Source organism: Anguilla rostrata, chromosome 11 (genome assembly GCF_018555375.3).
Source record: "Anguilla rostrata isolate EN2019 chromosome 11, ASM1855537v3, whole genome shotgun sequence".
In the NCBI taxonomy this organism is placed as follows: domain Eukaryota; kingdom Metazoa; phylum Chordata; class Actinopteri; order Anguilliformes; family Anguillidae; genus Anguilla; species Anguilla rostrata.
This window is the reverse complement of record NC_057943.1, coordinates 11,884,128-11,906,807: the sequence shown is the minus strand read 5'-3', so window position 1 is coordinate 11,906,807 and position 22,680 is coordinate 11,884,128. Positions and strand designations below refer to the sequence as shown.

The 22,680-nt window shown below is 39.6% G+C and overlaps 1 protein-coding gene and 2 long non-coding RNA genes across 4 annotated transcripts; 1 reads left to right on the top strand and 2 right to left on the bottom strand.

Annotated features, from left to right (window-relative positions):
* Window positions 1-2,878: 2,878 nt before the first annotated feature.
* On the bottom strand, window positions 2,879-5,785 carry LOC135233938 (uncharacterized). Its single transcript, XR_010323993.1, has 2 exons — window positions 5,640-5,785; window positions 2,879-4,687 (listed from the first exon to the last, which is right to left on the bottom strand). It is a non-coding gene; the product is annotated as an uncharacterized LOC135233938 (long non-coding RNA).
* Window positions 5,786-5,971: 186 nt separating this feature from the next.
* On the top strand, window positions 5,972-8,400 carry LOC135233937 (uncharacterized). Its single transcript, XR_010323992.1, has 4 exons — window positions 5,972-6,112; window positions 6,271-6,338; window positions 6,548-6,672; window positions 7,684-8,400. It is a non-coding gene; the product is annotated as an uncharacterized LOC135233937 (long non-coding RNA).
* A 3,896-nt stretch (window positions 8,401-12,296) lies between these two features.
* LOC135233936 (ERBB receptor feedback inhibitor 1) lies at window positions 12,297-22,252 on the bottom strand. Of its 2 annotated transcripts, none has more exons than XM_064297935.1 (4): window positions 22,050-22,252; window positions 18,290-18,470; window positions 17,873-17,955; window positions 12,297-16,113 (listed from the first exon to the last, which is right to left on the bottom strand). In XM_064297935.1, exons 2-4 carry the CDS (start codon window positions 18,430-18,432, stop codon window positions 14,960-14,962), a joined length of 1,380 nt encoding a protein of 459 aa, XP_064154005.1. In that variant the 5' UTR covers window positions 18,433-18,470; window positions 22,050-22,252; the 3' UTR covers window positions 12,297-14,959. The 2 variants fall into 2 exon arrangements, with proteins under 2 accessions (XP_064154005.1, XP_064154006.1); XM_064297936.1 differs by lacking the exon at window positions 22,050-22,252 and adding an exon at window positions 21,147-21,909.
* Between the last annotated feature and the right edge of the window lie 428 nt (window positions 22,253-22,680).

Sequence of the window (22,680 nt, the reverse complement as noted above, 5' to 3'; positions counted from 1 at the left end):
TTTCCCCAGAATATGCTGATCAACCCACGAAAAAAACAACCCTCACTACTGTATTATCTACATCACAAGTGAAGACTTCGATGTCTGCTACAACACCAATTCTCCCTCCACAAGCCACAGTGTCTAAAATCTCCCTCATCAACACAACTTCAAAATCAGTGGCTTCTGCATCTACTGTTGAAGTAACCTCTTTTGCTGAGAGCACAACAGCAACAAATTCGACCCAAACAACAAAACCAAAACACTGTACTGATGCAGAATGTGACTGCAATGGATTTCCCTGTTTTATGAATGTGACATCTGGCAACTGTCAGTGTAAATGCTCATTCAATACTTTTGGAGTTAAATGCATCTTTGGAAAAAATGATACCTCTGTAAATATTGGTAAGTCAATTTTGGTTATGTTTTTCCTTGATATTTCCATAACTGAACATAATGTATCTATTTTTAATTTCACATAAATGAATATTTTCATGTTTTACATTACCTGCATTACCCACTTTTTTACAATGAAATCTCAAGTACCTTATGCTTACTTATAAGGAACCCCTCTCTCCTTTGTTATAGTTCTAATTCTGAAGCCCTTATGCAGCACACATCTGCACTATACTTGTTGAAAAAAAACAATTATACAATTATTAGCTCAGCCTACTGGGCAGCCATGAACAGTTACCCTACCAGTCACCAATATTTAAAGCCAAAAAATACATAAGACCCAAAGTTGAATTCCCCTTTGAGGACCCAACAGCTGTCAGCACAATCCTTGAACTACACATGAACAAAATATCAACTCCAGTTAATTCTTTTTTCCAGATCATGGGGCAATACCGACAAGAAAAGTAATCATCTCCTTGAAAATAATGTTGGGATTCACACCTGAGTTCAAAAACACTGTCCAATCACAATCAATCATCAAAATTATTACACTTCTGGTGAGCATCCTGTTTATTCTTTCTTCACCTTTGCTGTTCTTGTAATTCTATTGTTTTAATGTTGAGCTCACCATATCATTTTCCAATCACTGATTGCTACACACCAAACTTGATTTTTTATCTTTTGTGCAGCTAGAGACATTGTGCAGAAAAGCAGATCCACAGAGTTTTAAAGGCATCACCATTACTGGTTTTGGGTGAGTTTTTGCTTTGTGTAGGCAAATAACATGGAAATGAAAGAATCAATACAAGGTAGTACTATTTAAGAAAATGGAATTGTTTTTCTAGTCTCACACAAACAAGCCTTAATGGTATATTTACAAATGGTCATAAATCTAATAGGCCCAAGAAAATTACATGTTTTTTCCTGGCTCAAAATAAGGAAAATAAGCTGGTATCTCAGGTTAAACCCCAGCCACAATTTCTAGGGTGAATCCATCGTCAGAAACCTGTTTTATAATGTACACATTGTGAGGAACCCATTTCATCCCAGTTTTACTGAGCTGGAATCCTTTGCCTTTTGCAGGAGAGCACAATTTGTGAGCCCCAGTAAGCAAATAAGAGTGGATGTATAAGTTAAAGCCACCATTCTAGTGTGAATAGATGTGAAACACATCTGATTTACATTGAAGACATTCTGTGGAATCCAACCACCTAACTTTTACTGAGTTTGAATTCTTTGCTTCTGCAGGAGAAAATTTGTATTGCCTTACATACACTGACAATTTTGGCTGTCCATGTACTAATTATACCCCAACAACAATTCACATAAGATAGCAATGTAAAACTCACCTGATTTCCAAGCTAGACAAGAAATAGTCTCACCACATCACCATGTTTTTTGCAATACAATTTGAATGTCTATATATGACAACTGCATTTTTTTCTATACTTAGTTCAACAATGTTTGTTCAAAGTAGATAATTTAAATATATTAATATTCCTGTTTTATTTTTCTGTAGCTCTATAAAACGTTTGTATATTTGTTGTAGGAATGAATACCACAGGTTGTGCCGGTTTGGTCCGGGCCTAAAACAACGAGCAACATGAATTCGTTATACTCACAAAGTTACAAAAATTATCATTTTTTTCCAAAATAGTTGTCATTGGCAGCAGTAGAATTAAGACATTTAATTTAACAAATGGTAATTGACAGGTTTACAAACACAGTTTGTAGCTTGCATCAGACATCAGAATATGCTCAGAATTTTAAATTCCATAAATGTAATGCAAGGCATCAGCTGTCAGAATTCTAATCTCTTAAACTAGGGGTCTGCAACTCTGGTCCTGGACAGCCAAAAGGCTCTGCTGGTTTTTGTTTTCACCTCAAAATCAGCACTCAGTTCAGTCCCAATTAACCAGGTTATTATAGTTAACAGTGTAATCAACTGTTTTAATTGGTTAATTAAGTACAGACTAACAACAAATACCAGCAGGGCCTGCAGCTCTCCAGGATCAGCATGGCAGACCCCAGTATTAAACAGTGCAACAAGAACCTACTTTCACTTTGGCAGACACAGTTCTCAAATACAAAGCGGTAGCCTAAAAACCTGGAAGACCTATATTGTGGTTAATCATCGCTAGCTCACAGTTCTGTGCACTAGCTTCATGCTTCATTTACACCAGGGACGGCATGGACCGTGTGCGGCATCAGCTTCCTTTCTGCACCGGAAAGCGGCTCATATAAAAGCTTTAATCCACTAGCACATGTGCCACGAGGAAGCAGATGCCACACAGTGTCTGTGCCACAAGCAGACATTTGTGTTGATTACACTACTGCACCACTACGTAGTGCCACTGTTGCATGTTAAAATGATCGTAATCCACTGTGCACAATGCTGTTGACATAGCCTTTATTATTGGCGACACCAGTCACACTTGTGTCAAGGCAACACAGAAATTCTCCTTGGAGGAAAAAATCCTGTTATAAGTAAAAGGCCAGTGGATTGGCAGACTCAAGATAATTTTATTGAGTTTATAGACAAGTGTACATGACTGAGCATGGGCACACCCACACTTTGAACAAACTTATATTTTACATTTATTTTATTTATTTTAATCACATTTAATTGTTTTACAGGAGAGGAAGTGTTCTTGCCAACAGTCTCGCAGAATACAGCTACCTCAACAATGCATCACAGATTGCATTTCTCAACAATGAATTGGAGCTGACATTAGAGAGTATTTTCAACAACCTCACCAATTACAAAAATATAACTCAAGCCCTTGGAAATGTTACAATTGAACTGGTTGAAATCATTCCACAGCCAACCAAAATTTTAAGTAAGTAACAGTGACTAATTTATTTACTCTAATATTGTCACAGCATGTTGTGCAATTCCAAATGAGTAGTTAATTTTTTTTCTTGTCATGTTTTGCCAGTATACATACAGTCACAATAAAAAGTTTGTGAACCCTTTGAAATTACCTGGATTTCCACATTAATTACTCATTAAATGTAGTCTGAATGTGATCTCAGTCACAATAATAGTCACAATAATAGACAAACACATTCTAGTTACGAACTAATAACGAATAATAATAATACAAACTAATAACAAACAAATACTGTACTTCTTGTCAATACTGAATGCATCATTTAAACATTCACAATCTAGGTTGGAAGAATGTGTGTGAACCAAGACATTCCAAAGGGTTCACAAACTTTTTCTTTCAATTGTAGTTGCAATTGTGTGAAATAATTATTTTTACAATATGCGTTAAATCAATACTTTTACACTATTTGTTGGAGCTCAAGGGTGTTTGACAACTGAGCCGACACTTCAGTGCTATGAAGGGCCAGGGGCATGCCCCTCCCCCACAACAAATTTTTGAAAAACAGCACTTAAATGCTCATTTCTAGTGACTTTTGAGAACTGTATTTATAAACATTCTGTGAACAAAAACGTATGTAGCTTGATTGTGTAATGTTAATTGAGGAGCAGGAGATGAGTGAGAGGGCTGTATCTGTACAACCTCATGACTATTCTGCCTAGGAGGATTCTGACTGGCAGCATTCTGACTTTTCCCTTTCTTATGGGGGGATCCTTTGTTTGTTATGGAGGGGTTGAGCCCTAGGCATACCTATACCTCAGTGAGTTTTCAAATGTGTTTCAATTCCAAAGCAATTTCCATAAGTTGCTGAGGAATTATTTGATTTGGTACTTTGTATTTTTAAACAGATATTACAGACCTAAGACCTTACGTAACCTGCAGCCTGCATTTTGCTAACTACACTATTGAGGTTGATAACGGCAGTTGGAAGTGTTTTGGACCTTGTAAAAAATATCCCAACTACTGCAATAAACATGGAGAATGTTTTAACATGAGGACTGGGCCTTTTTGCAAGTAAGGACTTTTACATTTTATATTTAGAATTTGTCTCTGGCAACTGTATTTGTATTATTTTTCTGTTTTTTCTTCAAACATTAGGAATAAAACTGATGAAATAAAATTTATATAACAGAATGGCAAAATACCTAAAATGTCTCAAAATACTGGTGGCTAACACAGTTGCTTCATAGGGGGGTGGTTCCAGGTTCGACTCCTGGCCCGCTGGATCATCTCAGCATGGAGTTTGCATGTTTTTCCTTGTTTGCGCAGGTTTCCTCCAGATACTCGTGTTTCCTCCACCACCAAAAGGCATGTACTGTATGTCAGGTTAGGTATACTCCTGTCCTTGACCAAGGCATTAGCCTTCGGACTGGAGTTGGTCCCCGGGCACTGCACTGTGGCTGCCCACTGCTCCCAAGTAGCTAGGATGGCCCAAATGCAGAGGACAAATTATCCCACAGGGTCAATAAAGTATAAATTAAACTTTTTGAAAATCATTCAGTAGGCCTCTAGCTAACTAGTCTAGATGCTGAGAACACTTTCGGCAACAATTCGCCACATATAGATTGTATAGAAACTAGTTAGACTTTTAAGGAGGCTGCTCACAAAAGAATTGTGGCATATTTAATAATGGGAACATACCCTGCAGTCTGCTCGTGCTTTTAGAATTGAAAACACATTGGCAGCAAACATCAGGCCTGGTGCAGTTCCTTCTACCATCTTCAAAAGAGACGGACGCATTGTGCTCAAAAATCACAACCGACCCACAGAGTTTAGCCTAATGAACCTTCCTATTCGCTATTCAAAGATAACAGCTTTAATTTTGTTAAGCCAGAAGGTTACTTTCACTGTAGCCTATACGGAATTCTTGTAGCTAAGTGTTTATAATTAAAAACCGTAATCTGTTACAATTCAGAGGTTGTAATTAGGGTTGAAACGAAATCTAGACAGTGGGCTGACCTTGAAAGCGCCTGGTCCAAAGTCGAACCTGTACAGTCAATGGTGCTAATATCCAGGTTACTATACAGCGTATGTTATGATATTCGGAAATATATAGATTACAAAGATTATGTTAGTAATGATAAATATCTCTGGAGAAGAACATATCATATTTATATTAAGTCGTCTTACAATCCAGTGCAATCTAACATCTGTTTTAAATTTTTAAAAAGCTTTACCTGAGATTTACATTTTCTCTTCTTTTATAAATAATTGTCTCCACATATTTAAAATACAGAGATCGGTTGATCGGTTTCTAGGTCGGTGTTTTCAAAGCAATTTCTGAGCCGTTTCGCCAACTAGTTTTCAGTCGCTTTCCATACAACCTAGACGCAAGCAGGTAGCCGAGGGCATTGTTCACAACCATAGGCCTACCTTTTTGACTTCATGGTTTGAAGGCCTTGGCGGATGCATCGAAGTCAACACACCTTCGATGAGATTACGTTATTGATTCAAAAACTTGATTGTTCCTAAAGTCTCAAAATGTGGGTGGTTCACCATTATGAATGTAACATATTTTGCCACACATACTACAGCTATTGATAAGTGGTGGACTAACACGTGAGGGCTATATCTTAAAAATGGTAAATTCAAAAGGCAATACGACTTATCAAGTCAAACTATCATAAACTATTGCTGTAATGATGACCGCATCTCATTTCTAATTCCAGATGTTACTATTCGTCCATGGAACAGTACTACGGAGAGCAGTGCGAACTCTTCCGCAGGGGCGCAGGGTTTTTTACCGTCCTCTTCAGCGCACTGGGAGTTGTGTTGCTCATTTTCTGCGTTTTAGTCGTGGCCATCGTGGTGCTTCGGAGGAAGAGGAAACTCCGGAAAACTCTTTGGTGGGTTTGTTCGTGTGGGTGCACCTGTTGGCACGCGCCTGTGTCTACCTGACGTCTATGGCGATGGCGGGAAACGTCTTTTCACACAGTAGACAAGCTTCTACTTGTTTTAGGTAATTATATAAAAAATAATTAAATGTTTTGTATCACCGCAATAGGAAGAGTAACAACCCACATATCAGACGAGATGCGCTGGATGCGGACTACTTCAACTTTTTAAATACAGGTAGGTTTAATTATACTTTGGTAATAATGATAGATATGATGCAACATAAATGTATTATTATTATTATTATTATTATTATTCATAAACTAAGTAATATGGATGAAATAATATAGATTTATCATAACTAAAAATAAATATTAATATCAAGATTGACATTAAAAACACCAATGTATGTTTTATTCTTCTGAATCTTCACCTGGGGGGAATAGGATCCAGCACTGGATGGGTACCAGGGAGAAGTGGACTATATGAGTTGGATGACAGCATCAATCTTGCAAATCAATTCTCCCCTGTGTTCAGCCCCAGTCTGGAGTGTGTAGACTCATCCTTAAATGTAAGTTTCTTTAAGTGGTCTTGATTCTCTGCATAATAACAATAATTCCCATTTTTCACCAATTTTGGAATACAATTCATTTTCTTGGTCCTTTTGGGAAATCATAAAGCATTTAATGCATTTTAAAATATTGTACAGTGCAACTGAAATAGGGAGGTGAAAATGTGCACTGTACACGACACACTGCATTTAGAGACACACATTAGTAAGACAACAGTAGCAAGAACCACAAATTCTTAGTTTCCAAATTCATATCTATAATAAAGATTATTAAAGTATGTAATTTATGGTACTATGGATGGCATGTTCTGCTCACATTGCTCTTAGTCCAGAGGCTATTTCAGGACTAGAGTTCTTACATTATAGTTCAAATGAAATGCTGACCATGCCAGAACCACCCTGCTGGTCAAGGGGCTGTGTTTCATTCAGTAGAATATTCCGTGACTCACTAACCGTTAGCATCTCTGATTGACTGGGCAGCTGCTGTCTGTCTGCAGCAAGCTTGTCTGTTGTGCAGTCCTTCAGCGTGATCCTCCAGTGCATGGACTGAGCTGCTTAAGTAAGGGATTGCTGAGTTAAAAGTTAAAAGTGGCCAGCCGTGTGCTGTTCAGATGATGTGTCTATCCCATTCCGAGTTACATGGAGGATATGGTAGTGATGAGGACTTGTGAAATCCTGATTTGGCATTACAAGAAGAAAAGACTAATATAAAAAAGCGAGACGCTACAGTAACAAGCTCCCAAGCTGCCCCAAAGGCACTGAACATTTTATAAGTTAATACAAATATGTTTATATTTTTTTCTGTACATATTTCTAATTGGTATGGTTTCATTGTTCTGGGGTCCCATAAGTGCTGTTATATTTATAACTAAAGTTATTATTTGCAAAAGAAACCCTGAGAAAGTGTTCAGCGTCAACCACTTCACTTACAATAAAATAAAAAGTTTGAGTTTTTATTTGTTGCTTTAATTGGGTATTTTGTCTATAAATTTATTGTGGATTTCATTTCAGGTGAAAATCAAAAGACCAGAACTTTTGTCATCCTTTCCTGATGGGTAATTCGACTGCATCATTTTACCTAGCTTAGTAAAATCAAATATAACAAAATGCTTTAATCATGGCATGTTCATGTTTAAACTTTATTTTTGAAACATTTAACCAAACTCTTGATCAATTATTATATAATTAGTTCATTTTCCCTTGTTCTTAAATAATTAATCTTAAATGACAGCAACAACAAATTTCCATATTATTATTATTATTTTTATGAACAGCATTTTTCTTTTTAAAAATAGTGAGTTTATTGGGTCACACATTTTAAAATTGAATTTGTAATTTATTGTGCTTACTTTAGTGTAAAATGCACAGAGATTTGTAACAGTCCCTGGAATTATATTTGTTCCCTGTCATTAACATTTGATAGGTCTACTGTTGTAACGATCACAAATAAATGAATCATGAATAATGAATTTAAAATGAGCCCGATTTTATTGAGTTTTTAAATTGCTGTGCCTTCCACTTTCACACCACTAAGAGGCGCCCAAGGCCTAGAGTAAAGATTAAATTTATCCACACAAAAAATATTGTTTACAATCGACTATGTGCTCATTGACTAGCAAAATTTCGACTGCCATTTTGACTATGCCAGTCGCTTTTGGTACAGTGGCCTGACAAGGTGCCCAACAATAAGCTGAAAACATCTCAAAACAAGCTGATCAGGGTGATAATGGGTCTTGCCCGCATAGGAAGGGAAAATTTCAAGCAATTAGGATGCTTCCCTTCGAGGCTGTGGCACTGCAGCTTAGTACTGTTCAAAATGTGATTAGCAGCACAGCCTCTAGTTGTTTTTGAATAATTATTTTATAAAGGTTGGGGGTGTGCACAGCCATAAGACGAGAGCCAGTATTGCCAAATTCGGCATCAAAAAATACAGGGCATTGTATTGTATCAATGTGCATTGATGCACCTTATTGTGTTCCATAGCCTCTGAATGGAACAGGTTGCTCATAGGCATTAAAACCCTGCCAATTCAGAGAGTTTTAAGAAAAAAGTAAAAGCCTGATTGCTAGAAAAACAGTAGATGTAACTGGTTTCTGAAGCAAAAATGGATGTAATTATTTTATGCTATTATTTTGTGGTTGTTGTTTCTAGACTGTAAGTTTGATTGTGTTCATTTTGTTGTAAACAAATTTGTTGTGTAGTCATCCAACTTTTGACTGTCTTCATACTGTTGTGAAGTCATCTTGCCTCCACTGCTATTGCTCACCATAAAGGACTACAATAGAAATTTAAAAGGTTTTTAATTTCACTGTGCCATCCTTGATAATGCAAGACTTTCATCAATTTGTCAAATAAAACGAACTAATTGACTAAAGAACCTTTATTATTGTAGCTAAAAAAAAAATATTAGTATTTTTTTTCCCAAAAAATTCGAAATCCAAGTGAGCATTTATCAATATTTGGCATGCTTCTGCCTCGAAAGAGTGCAATGATTCCATCATGTAAAAAGTGAACAGCAGTGAACAGCAAAGTTGTAATGAAGATGTAGTCTACTAGGCATGCATAAATCCATTAATCCTAAATGCTGGACTGCCATAGTCAGCAAAAGCTATCATTGTGGCCTTGAGATCTGTCTTGAGGTTCCGAGAGGAGTGTAGCCATAGGGTGTGGATATCACCTTGACAACTACACACCACAGCAAGCAGTACCTCTGCACAGTCTTAAGATAGCGAAGAAAGGCCTTCCTTCAAAAGAGTCTGTTCGTCTCCTCAGCTTTCTCAAGAGACAAAGGTTTCTATGAAAACACAGAGGAAAACAAGTCTGGGATAGTTCATGCATATCTGTGGTTGCCTAGTAAACTGCTGTGGCTGACTTATGTCTACCTCTCTTTCTCTCTCTCTCTCTCTCTCTGCATATATATATATATATATATATATATAATCAAAGTACTTGTGGTGTGATTTAGAAATTTGCCTTAAAACAAGAATTGTTCCGGAGAATAATTATGCATAGCACCAGTAAATTTGGTCGCAATGGTCAGTGCATGGCAAAAAGGTGCACAACACAAGATATGCTTTAAACAAAATGCAAAGATGCTTTTTGTTATAGACTCCAGCCAAATTCTATAACACTTTTAAAGACTGCATCAGTTGTTCATTTCAGTTCTAAATTTCCTCAGTTTTACACAGCACATGAAACAACATCAATGTGATATCATGTGAACTGGTTAATATCCACCAACTATTTTTCAGTTTTGCACAACAGTGTAACGCCAGGCAAATGTGACCTGACAGGATTCTTTTGTTTTTTGAAAGCCTGATAAGTGAAATTCTTTCACTGGGATCCTCACCTGTGGGTATGAAATATGCTAATTACCCAAAGGCGATTGGCCGCCACAGTGCTTTTCTGTTGATATATAACTGAATCAAGATAATACGCCTTTCAGCCTATAGAACTAGTCTGATTAGCATAGGGTGACAAGTACTTTCAGATGTGCACTGTCGCACAAATATTTATATTTGCATATACAAATATTTTAAGTCTAGTTAGGACAAGTGCTGATTATTGTCACATATACACAGATTCAATGGACACACATGTTCTACACACCAGATGCCTGCAGAAGTAATGTGGATCAACTACCAGAGAAATCAGGATATACACCTCTAACATCAAATATATAAACATTCTTATATGTTTATAAGTTTATCATGACTTATAAACATATAAGTCATGATAAACTGATATTGTTTTTTCATATGTGACTGTGGGACCAATGGAAACTGTTGATAACCCTCAAGCCCATTTGCACTTTGTGCAGAATCTGGAGAAGGGTTGAATTGTGGATGATGTATAGTTAGGAACAGCCTGTCCCCATACTGATTCGCTCTAAGGGAATGCTTTCCCATTCATTTTACAAAACAAACAAAAATTAAGGTAAAGAAGGCAATCTCACAATAAATGGTACTATGTAAGAGATCGTAATTAAGAAGTGAGACAGTGTTTTTAAAAATACATTTAAAAAACTACTTAATTTGAGGGAGACAATCTAAGCCACAGCGACTTGCATGCTTTACATTTATAAAGCAGGAAAGTTACTGACGTAATTCAGGTTAAATACCTTGTTCAAAGATATAATGACAGTACCTTAAACCCATCTGAACCTTAAATCTATGTGTTATGAGCACATTTTCCTAACCATTGCCTCCCCAATGTGTAATAATGAAGACTGCCTATGAAAATACATGATTAGCTTGTCTCCTAACTTGCCATGAAGAGAACACCCCTCAGAAGTTTATTGGGTCTCATACTGGAGATAAAACTGTCTGAGGAATTATTTTACAGCCCAATATAACATTTAAAAACATAGTAAGGTGCATCTACTTTGTGGACTGAACATGTAGCATTCTTCTGGTCTTATTCAAAGTTTTTGTTGACTCTGTGCTGGATTTACTTTGCTTGTATCAGCTGGATAGAAGTGGCTTGGTTTTGTCTCGATAGCTACAGCCCACATACCTCCCCCGTACTGTCACTCAACACAACACCTGAATGTGTAGGAGGGGTTAATGTATCATGAAATTACCGGTTTGACTGATCCTTGCTGGGCCAGAATCATTAATGACGAGGTGTAAAAAATGTTCAAATGGAGAATGGTTAAACCAAGTACAGCTGACATAACAGCAGTCATTAAAATCAGTCCTGGTGATTGTGTTCAGGTGTGGCAACTGATTATTTCACAGCCCATAAATGAATCTCTGGCAAGATGCCAAAAATAATCCCTTCCCCATTTGCATTTTCATTTTTGAGTTAACAGTGCTTTATTTTAAAAAAAACTTTAAAAAATGACAATTCACTGTGGAAACACCATATTGCGAGCCGTCATTTCATTTCCAACCTAGTATGTGTTTGCATACTTGGTAATTATACTGCACAAAATCCTGTTGTAGCAGTTCAATCATTAGTTAATTATACCAAATTAAGTTCTAAAATGGATAGCAATCATTCAATAGAAAGAAAGGAATATAAATCCCAGTGTGCATGTCAATCAACTACTTACTTTATTGTATGGACACATGCATTAAAAGGAACAACTAAATTCCTACAACTTTCAAATAATTCAGAAGTCAAAAAATTTCTCCCCACATAAAATGAAAAATCTAGTTATTTTCAAGTGTGGCTTTTTGACTGCATGTTAAGTCAGGAGCCACTTGTTTACTATTCCACAGTAATACAGCCATAAAGGTTTGGCAGTGCCAGTGTGTTCTAAATACACTTTGCGGCTTTGGGGTTATGCGAAGTTCAGATAGACGTTGCCACATTTAAGTAAATAAGTGCCAACTTTTCACATATCTTTTCTTGTGTGCTGGCGCAAACATACGAGGGAGAAGAAGTTTGCCGACCTTGGGTTTGGACAGAGTGATGTCATAAAGGAAAGACTACCAATCCATGAGAACGGAAAGTGCCTCAGCATCCCAGTTTACCTAAAGTTTCATTTGAAGAAGCCAAAAACGTTCAACATAGCACAGCAAGTGATGATAATTTGCATTAATGAGCTACCATCTTCTGGGACAACGTCAATCCATCATAACCTAGGGAAATTAAATGCTGGGGAAGAGCAACAAAGATTCCATAAATAAGTTGTTTTATTTTTCCCTTTTATAGAGTATTATGTATATCATTTTTTAAACACAGCCAGGGGAATTGTCAAATACTGTACACATTACAACATACTGTAATCTCAGTGCATTTGCTTCTAACACAGCACAGAATGTCTATTTAGCTTGATGAACATGCCTTCATTGTTTTTGTTTGTTTGTTTATAAGACTTAAACATGTTATAAAATCATTCACAATACCACATAGCAGTCTAATAATGTAAACACGTTTCTTTAACATAAAAAAGAAATCACAAAATTGTGTTCGTACATGCTGTGAGCATGATCTGTCTCTGTATTAATATACAGTGTATTTAGATGACCTCAAACTTGTGTGCATTGCAAATATGTTGTCTCATAAAATTATAAATGGAGCTACATTTTGAGTACTGGAACATTTAAAAATGCGAAAGCATAAATTACAATTTTCCCAGATAACCCTTTTTGAGAGGTTTGAGGAAGCATCTATACTTCATAGACTAGGTCAGGCCAGTGTATTGCAGGTTAACTTGCCTTGAAAAGGTGTGTTCCAACATATTAAAAGAAGATTACAGTCCAGCTGTTCCTCCTTTAAAAGTAGTGATGCAAACACAACTTCCAAATAAAAAATGATGACAAGCATACTGTGGTTCTCTCAGAGCAAAGAACACAGAACCCTTAAAACCAGCTTAGAAACCACGTCAGATACAAGCAGACACAGGTATACCTTTAGCAGCCAAGATGGTGAATGTTAGAGAACATGTTTTTGCCCCATCCCCCCTCCTATTGACATCCCACAAAAAATGTGCTTGTGTGGGTGGCAGTCACATTGATTGCAACTGACATGCTCACAATTGTCAGTGTGCACAGCAGAAACCACTGAACGCTCCTTGAATCTTTTGCCATCAATACAGCACTGACTTCTTGCTTGGAGGCTGGCCTTACTCTGGCTAAACTATCCCACAAGCCAAAACCGATCGGCAGTTATGGTCTGTTCTTCCAATTTAGACCCAGGGTTTCAACAGCACACCTTCTACATTCATCATATTGCCATAATGGTCATTAAAATGTTCAGTTTTTTTTTTATTTGCTACCAGTAACTACAATGTGTGACTACGCCCACTACAATCACCATCAGATTGGAATGGAAGCACAGAAGAGGAAAGGCTGCCAACAGACAGCTCTCTTAAGTTCAGTGTCACCAATTTTTTTTTTCTTTTAGAGCTCTGGTGATAGCCATAGCTAGAGCAGAGGAAAGAGGAAAGACTAAATACAAATCAGTATTAAAACAAGATTACGAAATTATGATTAGAGCAAGATTACGAAATTATGATTAGAGGGTACGTTTAAAGGATTTAAATTTAATTTAATTTCATCTCAAGATTATATTTTTAAAAGTAAGCAAAACAAACAGTTTAAATTATTAATAATTATGGAAATTGTACAACAGAGGGGGTAATACTGGAAGAAGTGGATTCCAGGGCCAAAAATCACAGCTTAAGAGTCCATTTCACAACAGCTATAAAATAAGGCATACATTCAAGTTGAGGACACTTTTCTGCATAAAACACATCTGCCAACGCACTCAGTGAAAATAAATCCTTCATATTCTTTAATGGGATGACAGGGGAGTCCTGCTCTTGCATATTTTGGAAATTGAGCTTTTGCATTTCATGGAAGCAATGCTGACAAATGAGTCAAGCACGCGCACACACACACACACACACCCTTCCTAAAACAAACATGAAAAAGTCCACAATACAGCACAATGCAACATTCTAAAGAAAAACATGTACCCCGCTTTTCTCTGAAGCAAACGTAGAATGACTCCCCTGGTGCATCTGTGCGAAGCGAGCAAATAACTTCATACCAACGGAACCCAAAGTGCAGGTCCACTTCATTTCTTAATGTACATCAACACGGAAAAAAAAGATTACTGAAGGCAGGGATTAAGGGATTATCCTTCATTAGAATTCTTGAATATGTTTGCTTTTACCCCCCAGCTGTGTTAACAGGATGCATTTACTGACCCTATGTCCTTTGTCTCACAAGTAATGACTGCAGAAGCACAATTCACGAGTAACTAAGCACCTTAGTGAACACTATCCATACAGCATTCAGTATCCAAAACAAAATGGAAAATGAGGTACAAGTCCAGCTTATATCAAGACTACACCACGACACTAATAGTTTCTATGTTAATAAAATAATATCAAAAATAATCATTCTGATTTTATTCACTCCGCTCTGCTGAGATAACATCCACTGAGTGACTAAACTTAGATATTGTAAAAGTGTCGCTACATCTGTGTCATCACTGCATTTTGCCTAAAACAAATAATAATAATAATAATAATACTAAGAATAATAATTATTATAATAATAAAGAGCACACAGCTACAATTTGTGCGCCACTAGGGTAAAAATTTGTTAAGGGAACTTTAGGAACATTGATGCGTCTGGTTTCATACACATGGTCCAATGCCATAGGGAAGGTTTCCACTTATGAGACTGTTCATGGAAACACAGATAGAGCAGCAGTGTTGTTCATGGGTCACGTCCTTAAGAGACATCAGTAAACCGGCAGCACACCTTCAGCATTCACAGACGCTGCCCGTTTTGTTCTTAGTTTTGCTGTTGTCGTTTTCTGACATCTACACCAGATGTACATGGGGTTTGTGTTTTGTCTGGCAGTCCCAGTCTGTACTGGGGGGGCAGCTATCTCCCGATTCACAGTCCGCCTCCCGGAAATACCTCTCGAACTTGTCCAGGTAGACAGGGCGCTGGGGCAGCAGGAAGTAGTGGGTGGTGCTGGCCTTTTTCCCGTTCTCGATTATGGGCAGGATGCATGGCGTGCGGGTGGTGGGCGAGCCCTCGCTGTTCTGCCTCTGCAGGCCCCTGCTGACGTACTTTGGGTTGGGGGCGAAGCTCTGTGTGGGCGGCATCAAGGGGAGGCTCTTGGGACTGGGGGTGCATGAGCTGCTGCCACCGCAGGACAGGGGCTCCCTGGGGGGAACCTTGGGGGGCCTGTCCTCGTCGCTGTAGCCCCCCGACGTCACTTCGGCGGACCAGCGGCGGTAGTCCGCAGCCTTGAGGGGGCGCGGCGGGATGGGTACGCGGGGAGGGACCTCCGGTTTGTCCTGGGAGTGGGCGCCGTGGTGGTGGCAGGACAGTCGAAGGACGGAGGGCTTGTTGAAGGAGCCGGCGGGGCCGGAGTGGGAGCGTCGCAGCTTCCGCTGGGGGCGGTCCAGCTGCCTAGGGCAGTCTCTGGGGGTGGGCTCCTTCTGTTGTCCCCCCCTGTGTGGTGTCTGCTGCACCTCGCTGTGCTCCAGCGGGGGCTGCTGGGGCTGCTGCGGCTGCTGCGGCTGCTGCTGCGGCTGCTGTTCCCGGACAATCGGACCCTCGAAGTAGGCATAGTTAATCTGACCGCAGCCCCTGAAACTGCGCCTACTGGGGGTCCCGTAGCGGAAGGCCAGCGGTTTGGGGCAGGGCTCGCGGACCAGGCGCTGGCTCTCGTCCGCGCTGGTGGTGAAGAACTCCACCTCGTTGTCCACCGCCTCGTCCGAAGACAGGTCCGCGGATCCGGGGAGGGGAGGTAGGGGCTTGGTGCTCCGGCTGGGGGTCTGCGGCGGGGTGCGCTCGTACACCGACAGTCTCTGGAAAGAAGGGACCACCTGGTCACCTTCGGGGGAGCCGGGCATGCAGGACTCCGTGCAGGCGGACAGTATGAGCTGGGACGGCCGCGATTTCTTGGGAGGCAAACGCTGAGCGCCAGGGCTGTGCATGGAATGTGGTTGAGACACTTGTCCTGTAGAAACACCGGGACGGAAATCATTGCTTAGAAAACACTTTAAAAGGAACCATTAAAATCCATTAATTGTAACAATTTAATTTTAGATCAGGACCTGCATGCACGACTGCACATTTGAATCGTTTAGACGGAGACTTGCTGAGTACAAATTTCAGAAGTTTCAGAAGTATAGCAATGTGCTTCCTCTGTTTTGGAGTCACCTGGGCCACTGCATTAGAAAAAACACACTTATGAAGATACTAACGTACCACTAGAGAGAACTTCAGGATTACAGGATACAAAACCACGAAACAGAAGTCCCATTTCTCTCATTCATGATTCCGATATCTTCAGCCGCCACCGAGAGATAATTTCCGGAAATTGGTTATCAGAAGGGAAGCGGCAATCTCAGAGCTTCCCATAACCTTCTGAGTTTCTGAAGAAACATCCGCCACAGCCTTTGGGAACAGAGAGTGAGCACACTGATATGCTCAACTTCCCTCTCACCACTCATGAACCCTGTACGGACTGGCTCTCAAACCAACCTCACCGAGTCCTCAAATCGACACGCCAGATAACCGGTCAAATTCCCTCAAGCAAAGGAGTGTAAAATCACCGTGAACAAAATTACTGAAAATAACTCAAAAACAGTACTGAACAATAAGGGAATATATTTAACATTCAGTTTATCCAAGAAATAAACACATAATACCACTTCAAAGAGGAGTATGGTGAATTTAACCTGCACTTAATCTCAACATTTACGAGACCTTCCCAGCAGTTTATATCAGCAAACTTGAGACTACACCCTAAAAAATACAAACATCCAGGTTTAAAAAAAAAGATGTAAAGGCTCAGAAATAAGCACCGATGTGTGACACACTAAACCCTCGGAACACCGCTGTCACTAGTGATCCTGCACCATTATCTGGGGGCTACGACCTGAAACCAGCCACCCAGTAAGAACGACAACGCCTATCATCATTTCAGCAGAACACTCACAGGGCTATATTTAGAGCAGGACAGGAGAGCCAATCCCCTTCCTGCCTTCCCTCAGTCTGGCCCTGTCGAAACGGAACACGGTGTAGCCCACAAAACAGAACACCCATTAATTTAAAACTTGGCCATAAAGAACTATCATTAAATTGCGTGTTTTTTTTAATGCAGCAGTTATGGTATGAAACATAAGCATTATTGCTGCGCTCAGTTGCAGGAGCTGTATGCTCATTAACTCTAAGTGTGTGTACCTAGCAACACAGAACCTCAACAAGGCTGCCCGTGTTGAATAGGGCTAGCATACTTTGAGACCCAAAAACACATGTAATGCTTGTTGGGGACAGTGAGACAGTTTTAAATTTAGTTTAGTGTATGAATATTGAATGGAACAATTTTACCACATTAAACCACCGCTTGGAGATAATGCTAAGAGTTTTTGCTCATCAGTATTCATGTTTGCTGGCAGAGGGAGATCAGAGGCTTTGAAAGCGAAAAATAAAATCCATTTCAATGTACTTACTATTACTAATTATGAAGCAACTGTTTACCAATTCATTGGATTTTGAAAATCCTGCCTTTGCACATCTTGCAACTGAAGTCTGTTGATAAGATCCCTTCATCAACATCCTCACGAGCATTATTCCCATTCATAAAATATAACAGTGTCATGTGCCGCCAACCTGTATTTGCCAAATGTTACCACGACAAATGTATTCTTCGTCACCATCATCGTCATCATCATCATCATCACAATCACCATCATCATTCTGATCATACTCACTCTCAAAGCCTGCAGAGACAGGGACTTGCTGCTGTGCTTTCAGGTTGTAATCCATGGTTGGTGCATCAAGGCTAAAATACAAGCTGAAACACAGCACACACTCAATTTTTCACATCAAGTGAAAGAATGGCTTCCCACTAACAAACCATTAAAACAATATTATAACAGCAACAAGTGTAATTGTCTCAGTGAAGTGTGCATCAGTTGAGCAGACTAGGTAAATCAGTGCATATATTTACAATGGGCTGGACCATGTGTAAACAAAAAGTTTGATTCTTAAAATGTACAAAATCACGACTTAAAAATTTGAAAACCCATCATGTCAACTTCGAACTCTGGATAAAGCCAACTGTATAAAACCTAGATGGATAGTTTTATCTGGATTAAATAAATATTATGCACATATTGTGCACTTACTTGTTGAGGTCATGATGCTGCTCCCAGAAAGGCTTTGTGGTGGCCATGGTGAGGCCGTGTGAGAAGGCACTCTTCAGGGCCTCTGGGATCTCCCGTGCACGCAGGCCTGCTGTGGACATAATCCAGCTGCTGTTTGGTCGCATTCAAACCGAGAAGCTCCTCGCTGGCCTAGCTGGCATACCTGCAACACAACGGCAGATTTGGGAACAAGGGGGTGAGAACTCCGCACTGGCCTGGAGGTGGCGGTCACCAGAAATTTCTCCCAAATAGTTGGGGAGGGGGGACATAAAACTCTCAAAACACACTCTCCAGCACTTCTGGCAGCATGAGGGTTTTAAAAACCATGGCCCCAACACCACCCCACCCCCTCCCCCATCACACCCCAGTCCTTGTACCTCCTATTCTTTGAAGTGAGCACTAAGCAAGACTGAATACATTTTCACTTGTTTGAAGCCTGCTAGTTCCACAGCCTCCAGGGGTCATTGGCAGGGAGGCCCCAGTGACCTCCCCCTTCTCTCCCCTCCCTTTGCAGCGCTGCCAGGCTTCCCTCGTCAGTAATTACAGAGCCACAGCCTTCCGCCACAGACCTCAATCTCGCCTTTCAACAGGACGATTGTGTAACATTCTCTCTGGCTCCAATCACTCTGGAATGACAAACTTTCAGTTTGACAGCACTTAGACACTCACACCCCAGCCAGCCCTCTGGAGAGAATGCTCCCAAATCAAACTGAATGTTCTCTTAGTTACCACACACAAAAGGTACATACAGAGAACACCATCAAGAAATCTCCAAGCCTTTTAATGACTGAAACGGAGTGTAATGCACTGCAAAAGGCAGAAAATAAATATCAGTGGAAAAACTTCACAATGGCATTGCGAATCGATATTGTGAAACACCAGCAAGAATAAGTCACACAGAAAACCTACATATGTAAATCAACTGAAAGCATCAGAAAGTACAGCTCTACTCAAACAGCTGTGTTGACATAAAAAGGTAGGCCTACTTATTGATTAAAAAGGCAAAATAAATATTGAAATTCCAACTTCACTCAATTGGAACTAACAGGTAAAAAGGGAACCAGAGGGTGGAGAATCCAATGTCAACAGGATAAGTGCTGACAGCTACACTTGATCTGAACAGGACAGTGTGTCCCCAACAGCTAAACAACAAACTGCTGTTTTTCTTTTTGCCAGAGAAATTCCTGTTGTTGAAAAATTTCCCTATTTTTTGTAAACAATGTCTCAGGTTACCCTGAAGGTCTTCACAAAATGTGTTCTGCACAAACTTGAAATGTGACAGCAAGCACCTGACCTGTTTTTCCCCCAACCAGCTAAATGTGTAATTTTTTTATGCAAAAGGCTTCTGAGTAGTCAGACTTGGCCACTAAAAACACATGTTTTTGTGCTTAATCTTTTAATTTTAATATTGTAGATGACCTCAACTTAATATATTACATGTGCTGAACTGAGTAGCCTTTAGGTGTCTTCTAAAACTACATAAACTCAATAGCAGTCGAGGGTTTCTCTAGTGATGTTCTATCTTGTGGGGTAATGCTAAAAATGAAAATGATAAGTCTAATTGTACAATATATTAAATAAGATTCCAGACTGCGGCTATAATTTGTGTTTTTTTTTGCCAAGAAATGTTTGTGTGCAGACATGCCTGTTTCTTAAATCTATTTGACTTAAGCTCATTTCCAATAGCCTCCTTATAACCCTTGCTACATTGGGAGACAAGTGTGTTACATGAGAGCCGCTCCAACTATTTCATTAATAAATCTCCTAAATCTTGTTGTGGGTTTCAGTTACAAAAATGGGCAAGGGATACTGCCTCACTTCAAGCAGACCTTTATGAAATGGAAGAAACCAACAATAATTAATTCTACCGGCAAATAACTCCATGTGGCATGAATGGATCCACTTTCGAGAATGAATGGGTCTTTGTATCCCCCCTTCTTTAAAAGAAAGCCCTCGCATTTTCGAATTCTGAGAGAACTCTCCCATGAGGTCAGAGCCAGGATACGCCACAGCGAAGGAGATGGCCGAGGTAGGGAACGGAGGAAGGGGACGGAGGAGAGAAACAAAAAAGACGACTATGACGAAGACAGCGTTGGCAAGAGGTGCTTTGGATGAAACAACTGTGAAAAGCGGTGCCCATTGGTCGAGGCCGTAATCCCCGAAAACAGAGCCATCCATTTATGTCGGGCTACGGCCCTCCACCCTGCACCAAGCCTGACCGATCCATGGCGCGACAAGCCCGCGCACAATGCGCCATTCATCCAGGCTTTCCCTTACTCTCGCAACAGGTGCAAACACTCCATCTCCGTGACCCAGGAAGATTTTCTACTTCGGGCCCGTACAATTTACCTTGTAATCAAATTATTAGAGCATGCACGGCACGCCACGCCAGCCCAACGAACCTTGCACACTGCCGGTTCAAATCAATTTGTGAAGAGCAGTGTCATTTACTCTTATAGCAGGCGCTCAGGTACGGCACTAAGGTCGGAATACAATGCATATTGACATTTTGTTTCAGTATGCAAAAAAAAAAACAGCGTGCAAGAAAGAGTGTCTTTTTAAATCGTATGGCTTTTTACATTATATTGCTTCACATTTTATAACGCAATCGGTAGGCCTACGCGTTAATTGAAAGGCATTGGGAAATTTATTTGTTTCCTAATTCAGTTATTTCAATTAAATAACTACTACGCTTAGCCTATATTATTTCAGTTATCAAACACATTGAAATGCTGCAATGTGCATTGATTGCAATGCCAATACATGACATCCAGCTTCCATTTACAACATCTGCATGGCAGCAATGTTTAAAGGATAAGGAATAAATGCAATAGCCTACCTGTCGGCTTACGTGTAATGCTGGTCCATGCACTGATAGCTCATTAAGTGATGTAGGCCACCATAATAGTCGCGACTATGGCTAAATATTTACAGTCACATTAAAGCATTTAGCAGACATTCTTATCAGATGGATTTACATCAGCAGTCACAACTATGGCAGGATTAATACTTCCCAGATATTATATTAACCTTGTATATTGTCCTAAGTAATGCCTTTCGATAACAAAAGTGTTCCGAGTAGCTCTTTTAAAATAGCATACGTGAAAAGAGGAAGAAAAATGCTCACTCCTACTTTCACACCCCACAGCGGTTTCCAAGCAACTACACCAGCTCTACCTGTGCTGCAAGGGCAGCGTAGCGCGCAACTCCCACCCCCACCGGGAGTGCTCGGTGTAGGTGACTCAGACGCGAGTCATTTTTCTTCTAGCAATCCATACCAGTGATAAGCGAATGATGAAATGAGGGCAGAGAGTTTCTTCAACATTAGAAAAAATAAAATGGAAAAATAATGAACGCGAAGAATATACAAGCGCAATTCCGTCATTAGAGAAGTATGACTGGCCTAGCAGTTCAGCTATGATATATACTTCCGAACTCAAAACTATAACTATTTACGTTAAGCTTGTTTTATGATTAAAAAAATATTAATGAAACATTCTGTGAATTAAACAGTTTTCAATAAAAAACAAACTTTGTTTGAACTTCTAAAATGTGAATCTTAACTAAAAATAGTTTGGTATAATTCACTTCATATTCTTAGTCAATAGTTACCAACTGTATGCAGCTCTGTTCAGCTCTTCCTTCTTATTTGATTGCCGTCAATTACAACGTAATGACTAGTGTATCATAAACCCACTGTCGTCATCCGCACACATGGAAAACCAAGACTGTAATTGCTCACCTTTTAAATATTGCAGTAATCGTTGTTCTCTCAATAGTCCTGGTGTTTATTTCATGCCCTAGCAGATCCTTTGTTTTGCCGGATAAAGTTGAAGTATATCCTGTCAGTACTGTTACCCAACTATTGTGTGTAAGCAGTAATACGTAGTTTACTGTCAAACCCCAGCGCCTGTTTTGCGGAAAACATTCACATTGAAACAAATCGTGTGCTCTTTATAAGCACAACCCAAAGGCTGGGTGTAGCTCCGCCCTCACTCTTAAAGACGCAGAGTCCCTTTCGAAATGAGCTTTCGACACGGTCCTAATGGAGGACTCATCGACATGGTCCTAATGGTCATCACAGTTGTTTTGAAATTATTTGTTTTTAGTTCCGCCTTCATTGTAAAGGTTCGTTTTGCCCCCTCTCTGTGTAGACATCTTACAATTTTTAACACATATTGTAACCATTGTTTATGTTATATGAGAAAAGTAGTCATGCTGTAGCTTACATGTTTGCCAATGCATTGTAATTGGTCAGCAGACTGCTTGCAATTGAACAGCAAACTGGTAAACGGAAATATATTGTCCTCAAACTCAATGGAAACAATATTTTCTCTAATGATTTATTATTAGTTTTAAATCCAACCTCACAT

Bases quoted from the DNA above. Each gene is read 5' to 3' on its own strand.
- LOC135233936 (XM_064297935.1), bottom strand. From the start codon at position 18,432: ATGCGACCAAACAGCAGCTGGATTATGTCCACAGCAGGCCTGCGTGCA. The intron at 17,956-18,289 runs GTAAGTGCACAA...GCTGTGTTTCAG, and splicing joins CAGCATCATGACCTCAACAA to CTTGTATTTTAGCCTTGATG. The intron at 16,114-17,872 runs GTGAGTATGATC...GTGTTTCTACAG, and splicing joins TGTCTCTGCAGGCTTTGAGA to GACAAGTGTCTCAACCACAT.